The sequence below is a fragment of the Sparus aurata genome, chromosome 12 (assembly GCF_900880675.1).
Source record: "Sparus aurata chromosome 12, fSpaAur1.1, whole genome shotgun sequence".
Lineage (NCBI taxonomy): Eukaryota > Metazoa > Chordata > Actinopteri > Spariformes > Sparidae > Sparus > Sparus aurata.
Window position 1 is genome coordinate 14,077,218 of NC_044198.1, and position 8,000 is coordinate 14,085,217.

At 39.8% G+C, this 8,000-nt stretch overlaps 1 protein-coding gene across 4 annotated transcripts in view; it reads right to left on the bottom strand.

Moving 5' to 3' along the window:
* Positions 1 to 7,373, bottom strand: part of rabgap1 (RAB GTPase activating protein 1) — a 75,225-nt gene extending 67,852 nt beyond the window's left edge. For 2 of the 4 annotated variants that reach the window (XM_030434799.1, XM_030434798.1), the window contains exon 1: positions 7,234 to 7,373. In XM_030434799.1, coding sequence (XP_030290659.1) covers positions 7,234 to 7,299 — 66 coding nt within the window. In that variant the 5' untranslated portion in view covers positions 7,300 to 7,373. The remainder of the gene's footprint in view (positions 1 to 7,233) is intronic. The other 2 variants (XM_030434797.1, XM_030434796.1) reach the window with 1 other exon arrangement.
* Between the last annotated feature and the right edge of the window lie 627 nt (positions 7,374 to 8,000).

Below are 8,000 nucleotides of genomic sequence, written 5' to 3' on the forward strand. Positions count from 1 at the left end.
ACGTTAGCCATCATTAACTGTATAGTTAATAATATGCAAACTTCAATATTTGTTTATTTATTTATCTAATAGAGACCTAGCTCAGATCTCTTTTCACAACTGTGTTGGCTTCTACACTACAGCCAAGCTTTATTGACAGTTCCCACATTGTCCTGATGGTTCTGTTGCATGCTGGGGGGGGTCAACTTACACTGACATGGTGCTGTCAAATTCCACCTGGTGACATTTACTTGCTTGGTGTAGCCAAACGCAAGATATTTTGTATTCAGTGATTGATCATAATTTTACTGTCAATAGTCAAACAGAATTAGAGGTCAGTTCCACACGAAATGGTTGGACACTGGCTATCATGAAATTTCATGTGTCAAGTTTTGTCAAAGTTTTATCAGATTGATATTCGCACAAGGCCAAGGAGTTGGGCCATTTTAGCAAATCGTTTCTAGATAGCAAATACAAATAGAATGAATGGGAAGCTAATTTTGTTTCGACTGCACCTTGGTCATATTGATTACTTTAAATAGTTTAGTAACACCACCCGCTTCCCGGCATTGCTTCACCCAAAGGAATCGGAAAAAACCTGTGTGGGTGTAAAGGGCCAAGATTTAATTATACGCTTGGATGTTTAATCCCACAATTGTCGTAAAATTTCTTTGTACATACTCAAAACAAATTTTAGGGCACAGCTGATAAACAGTGGTAAACCTAGCAGTCCAAAATAAGAGCATCTGATTCCGTACCAATCCAAGAGGGACATTTGCATCACTCCTCGTTCCCTTCTTATCTTCTCAGGCTTTTAATCTTAGAGACATTGCAGATGTTTACTCCGCTTTTGGCTCAAAGGCTGCTGCTTTCCATTTTTAGCACACGTGCAATCTGAGTGATTAGTTCTTTTCCCTCCGATTTTTGTGTTGATGAACTTTGTGTTTCTACACGCTCTGGTCTTTTGTTTGACAGTTCCGCCACAGTGGCTGCTGCTATAGTTATGTGTTGCCAAAATCTCACATAGTTCATTTCAAAACCACAGTTTCTACCTGACAGATGTACAAAAATGAAAGCGTCTGACAACTTTCACTGAAGTAAACTAATCAGCCAAATGTAAAAATGCACTGCCTCTTTCAGTCTTTAAAGCCACTGAGTAAGGTCCAATAAAGCCTTCTGAGAGCATCTTTTAACATGCTTAGATGACTGGTTTGTATTGTCTTATTTGATGCCATTCAGTGGTCAAGCTAATCCAACCATAAAAGCTACAAGAGACACTTTATAAATGTACATTAGACAGTGGCCAATCCTTTTGTTTTATCCTTCATAAACTTTACTTAAGATTAGCTCACTGCTTAGTAACCCCTAGAGAGCAATGTAAATGAGACTTCACAACCTGGGGTGCCATCTGAGAAAAATGACAATTAGCTTTACTGATTTATTCATGTTTAAAGTAGTAAACACTGAAAACTCTATCAATCTTTTCAGTCAAGCCAAGACACACAGATGCATACATAAGCAGAGAAGAAAGTACTGTTTCATGCTGAATCACACACACAGAGACACACACTCATGCACAAGCAGCTGTATTATGAACACAAATAAGCAGTCAGCCGCAGGCACACATGTGCACGCACGCACAAACACACACACACACACACACACACACACACACACACACACACCTCACACTCTACGTCTTTCACTAGCTGGCGGCTTCAACAGGCTCATAATGGTTGCCTTGTCACCCTCTATAGCCTCAGCAACAGCCTTCTGTCTGCTTCTGCCAAGCTACACTGTTCGTTATCAACCTTTTTCAGCGCCTTGGTACACTTCCGACAAGACACACGATTCACTGCCTATCATGGTACCGATTGTTACAAAATTAGCAACAGCATTTCCTATCCAAATGTCTTAAACTGGAGGAGGGTTTCAAGGCTTCTGATTCTGGTCTTAGAGAGAAAAGCAGCATCTGTTTCTTCATTTCCGTTCACTATTTTTTCTACAGCCACACCCTTTGTCTTGATTTCAAGCCTCATCTTTTTACCTTTTTCTTTGACTATCTTCGGAATCATTTCCTTTTTTCTCTACTCTAGGAAGAGTGACTCCATACAGCATTTTCATTAGGGCTAAACCAGGTTTGGCAGAGGTAGTCTGGACCAAGGCCAGCACTTTGCTGCTCAAATGTCCTGTTACTTATGAGAAAGCATTTTGAAAGTTATTTTAAATATGTTACTTTCTCGATAGAACACCAACACTCAAAATCAATAACCACTTCCTAAAGAGACTATTACATTACACTAAACAGGTATGAAAGGGTGCAGATTTTAGTGTCGGAAGGAGACTATTAGACATTGGATTCAGTCGCTTTGGAATTGTCATCTTATGGCTGCAACTGAGAGATTGTTTTAAGAATTTAATCTATATGTGCATTTTTTGAGTAATCCTTTAATCATTTTTTATTTTTTCTTACTTAATTCTTTCAGTTACTATAGTATAATACTGCCCTAATATGTTGGATACAATGTATTTGTAACACACTGATATTAGTTTGGTATATGGTATTGGAACTGATGTTGGGTGTGGAAAAATGTTATCAGAAAAAAAAAGGCAAAAATGGCAATCTCATATTGCACATTCTAACTGCTTACTTTGTATGACCAACAGTCAGAAACTAAAATATATCAAATCTAATTTAAGTTATGCCGGGGAAAACAGCCTCATCTTCATATCCAAGTAGCTGGATCCAGAGAAAGTCTACTACTATGACTCTTTATCATAGCTTCAAACGCAGATGCAATGGCAAGAAATCTGCAGAAGCTTGTTTTCTCCAAAAGATGAAAGAGTTCAGTGACTGTTCCAATGTGACCGTTGCGTTTGACAATGTGATACTGAGCACATATTTTTGCAGATGGCATCAGGTCTAAAATGAACAGCATCCACCAAAGATTGCTATAGCAAGCACATATTTAGTGATGAGATGCAATCAGGCGCTAAACTGTATTTTTCGGGACTGCAAACCAGGTCTTATGGTGTCACAAGGCTGGGTTTTACCTACTCAGCTGACACACAAAGCGAATTACAGCAGTTAGGTTAATGTAGTCAGGGTGTGTCCTGCAGCAGATCATGGAGAGTACAGTTTAAGTTTGGGACCACATAACTGACAAAAGTGACCTTTCTTTGCAGTATGTCGCAGTAACTGACTGCAAAAAGCATATCTTGTGCCAATCCATGTGTAAAAATGTGCACGCTGGAAAGCGATGCCTGTCTTTCCTACCACTCTCCAGCTGAACGGACTGTTCTGGGCTGCCAGCTGGGCCCTGCGTGCACCTCACAAGGGAGAGGAAGACACAGCCAGACACAGCCAGAGAGCATTCAGGCTTGCAACTCAGTCCCTTTCGACTCGCCTCACAGCAGTGATTTCAGCCAGGCAGAGATAGCATGGAAAGGAGGAAAAGGGGACAAAATGACAGAAAAAGGCTGAAACCCCACAAGGTGAGTGACATGGTACAGTACAAAAAGAAAATGGACAGGAAGACAGAAACAGAAGAGGAGCTCTGAATGAGCACAGTCCCTAATTTGCATCTTATTTGTACTGAATGAGAATCCAAGAGTCATCCCAATTCACATCCACAGCAAAGCGGCACAGACTCCCAGTTGGCTGGAAACCAGTGAAACCTCTGCATGTCTCACACCCAACACAAAACAATCTCACATGACTGAGGAAAGAAAAAAAAACTACTGGATCACAAAGTGCAGGCCTGCTTTTAACTTCTGAAATGGAGCACTGGCGAGAACAAACCGCTCCAATGTGAGATACTGAGCAGCGCAATGTGTGGCTATTCACACACATTTACTGAGAAGTGTTGTGTCTCTGCTGGTTTATAAAGAACAGAACTATGGCTTATAAAGGAAACTTGACACCTGTGTGTCCAGTGCTCCAGCAACACACAGTTGTTAGGGGTGTTAGGCCTTAAGAAAATACAACTGAAAGCAGCATGTGTCATTCATATTATGTTAAAAAGAAAGAGTCATTTTATTATATTGTTGATTTATGTATATAATGCAAAATGCAAAGTGACAGAAAATTCATTTGTTTCAGTCACGATTTCCATGAACTCATTTGTGTTTTTATTCCACATTACAAGACTTGTACAAGTCAAGGGGCTAGATGTGGATTCAAGAAGTAGCATGCATACAATGCGATTGTAAAAGGCACCGAAAACACTGAGAATACAAATGGGAGAGCGTTACGTGTTAGTCTGCGTACACACATATATCACAACTACTGGTAAGGTAGCATCTACTGTTCCTTAAAAATCCTACAATCTAAAAGCCATCGCCAAGATGATCTACCTTTTCTGTAGAGGTCATTCAGTTCAAATGGTAAAACACCTAATAAGCAGTGAGTGATTCATAAAACTGATTACAGGATGACTGATTACTGAAGGTCTGAATAATATGCGTCTCAGACAAAGTAATTAAACATCATTAAACATCATTAAAGCAAAAACTGACTTTTATGTTCTGAATTATAAGCAGGTTGTTTTTAAAAGACAATCAACATTACTGCACACCAAAGAGGAGATCACCTCTTGAGCAAGGTAAGCCGCTGGGGCTTTCAACTATGAACCTGCCATCACCGATTCTGACTTTATTCCCACAGCTACTACTGCAGACATCACTAAATGCCACCAAAACCTTCAGTAGATGTTTTCTTTGCGCTATAAAAAAATACTTTCAACTTCTTCAAATTTCTTTTAGCGTTAAAAAATATACTACTGCATTTTCAACCGCACATACTCCTTTCATCTCATCCACAGCAACTGCAGGGAAACACTAATCCACTACAGTTGTTGCCAGACACCCGCTATTCAGTCTCCACCAGCTCCCCAATGACAGGTGCATCTGAGGGGCGTTGTTTGGATTTCAGAGCATTCAGGGCTCAGTCCAAACCCAGAGATAGAGCTATAATAAGAGGGATAAAAGGGGATGCACAAAAATGTGTGGCATCTCAACAGAAAGTGCACCATGCTTCTAAGGGAGGGGATTACATTCATTCTTCTGTGGGTCATTATGGCTGTATTGAGAGGAAAAGCTGACACGCAGATGATGTAATTCAGCTATTTTTCGAAGTTTTTTCATATGAGAGAAGTCACATCATTTGGTCATTTCTACTTGTTAACAGAACAGCGTGTGAAAATGGGATCAAATGAGTAGAAAATGCATGCACTTCTTTCCATACATCCTCAGAATCATTACAGAGTGGTGTTCGACAACTGCTCGCAAACAGGCAGATCTAAAACAAATATGTAAGTATCAGGACAAATGTGTATGAAAATATATCATACCCATATTGGCTTTTATAAAGATATAATAGAAAGTATATCTGACTGAGCACTAACCTTCTCCCTCCTCTAGTGCACATACGGATATTGGTTAATAAAGCAAATATTTGCATAGAAAAAAAATCTGGGCTGTGTGGCTTTTTTTTCCGTTGCTCATGTGCCCGACTGTGCAGGCATGACCTGTATTACCTTAGGCCTTACTAACCTGCGTTTCAGGAAATAGAAGAGGAACAAAGGTGACAGTGACAGTTGGCACATTAAGCTTAAGGTTACCGACTTGTGGGAAGCATTTAAACTCACAAAGAAATAAGAGCTCCTGGTATCAACAATGCTAATCTTACCAATTACAATAGTCGCAGGCAATAAGCTAACAACAGCTAGTTTGCTGCTGTGACTTACTGTGTCTCAGTAGAAGGTTTTTTGGGTTTTTTTAGGGAGGATGTCGTAAGGCACTCATTTTGAGAACTTGAAATCAGGGTCAGAGAGGGTAATTCAAAAACGATATAGTTTTATAATGAAAGTTTTATATCGGCAGACCATATTGTGGTCACAAAGGTCATCTAGAAGCATAGTGCATTAACATAAAGTAATTCACATATTTTTAAAGTTATATGGCTAGCTTTTTATGTGTTATAGCTTATATATCTTTATTGTAATGAGCGTTGCTGGGCCAAACTATGAGGACTGATAAAACGTTTCAGGGGAGTTCATTTGATAGATAAAAATCAAGCTTTGTCAGGCAATGCTTCACAGCAGACAACTGCCGCCGAGTCTTGAATGGATCTTGACACACTGCAACGCCACCACAGAGAGACATTTCAAAACAAACCATGCTGGTGCCTCCCTTATCACGTGACAATTAAGAGAACCTCGCCTAACCTGTAAACGTCTGTCAACATCTGCAGGGATATTAAACTACAGTTTTAAAGAAAGACTCACAATCATGCAGCAATTGTGCAATTCATATTTTCATTGTGTATTCTTGTAGCATTAAAAAACTGATTGAGCATAAATGTTATTATGGTGCCCCTTCTAATTGTATATGTGTCGTTAGGTATGGATGCAAAACTTAACTTGTATTTACATGTGATGCATTACTGAATACATACATACTTCACAAAAAAAAGTCACAGTACAGTTACCATAAACCGTACTACCAGTCTATAAAGACACTATATAAAATCACATCTCAGCTCTCATTACGCCCTGAGCTGAAATATGAAGTGACAAACACACCAGGGGAACCAGTGTGAAGGAAATATGCGATGCTTAACAATTCACAGTTTAAACAAGGACTCTAATCAGACAGATCTACTGGTAGCATGCATTAATTGGCTTTCTGGTCTCACCGGTGCACCACTTAATCTGGACACAAGCAACCCTGCTACATGCCATTGAAGCCTGTTAAGCCTCACAGGGCCTTGATATGTTTCAAACCCCTCAGCTCTTTAAAAGATAACTTTAATGGATAACATTTTTGCTCGACCACGTTGAGCAAGCGTAGTGTAGCTAGCTCCGGTGTTAACTTATTGCTCCAGTTAGCCCTTACCAACCTGCCTAACGTTAGCTAAGATAGCTATGCAGCACCCATCGATTTAAAGACCGACAAGGATGGTTAACTAAACCGTGACCATTTAGCGAAACCACCCAGTCACCATGAAGCTTTTAAAGCAAACCTGCTATGTGAAGATATTCGCGATAATCGGCTGAATAAACCCGCTGACAGGCCGTCGCTGGAGGGAGCTTGCATACAGGCCATTACTGTATACAGCTAGCTAGCTAACGTCTGCTAGCCATGCTACCCTGGCAGTTACAAAAAAAAAGGTAGCTACATTTCTTCATAACTGACGAGACAGCGGCGTCAAACGTTAAGGGTGAAGGCACGTGCAAGTGTAAAGCAGTTTACCTTTATTCCCACTGTTGTATTCAATCCAACGGGGGTTGGCACAACATTGCACTTTCCCAATAACATCAGCAGCCAACAGCATCCAGCCGAGCTGTAAACACAAGCCCAACCAACCCGCTGACACCCGCACCGCGCATGCGCCTGTCAGTGCCCCTATCGCTTGTGCTGAGGGAGGGGAAATTACCTAACGATGGTGATGCGCACAGAGCTGTGTTTGGGTTTTCAGATGCAGGTCCTAAGTCAGAGAGAAGTCAAGTCAAGTCATCACTCTTATCATGTAAATTGTTAATTGTTTTTTTTTTGTTTGTTTGTTTGTTTTACAGAGGTGGAAGATGTAATATGCTCAGATATTCTACTGCAGTGAAAGTAGTAATATCACAGTTTAGAAATACTCTGCTACAAGTTAAAGTCAAGCATTAAATCTTACTTAAAGGTGCACTATGTAATTTTGGGAAATTAATTTTAATCCACTGTCACAATTTCATAGTGTTTGACTTTCATAGTGTTTATATGTGCAGGACCCCTTCTCGCTTCAAACATTATTGTGGGGACCTTGTTCTCCTCCGAGGACAGTAAATATTTTTGAATTTGTATTGTTATCTTATTGATATTGTAAATAATGAAGTTTCAGTTTCTTTTCTGTAACTACACAGTGCACATTTAAACACATGTACAGTAAAGTATGTAGCATCAAATTAATTATGCAAAATGGCCAATTTCAGAATCATACATGTCATTAAATTACACTAACTGATGTATTAATATGT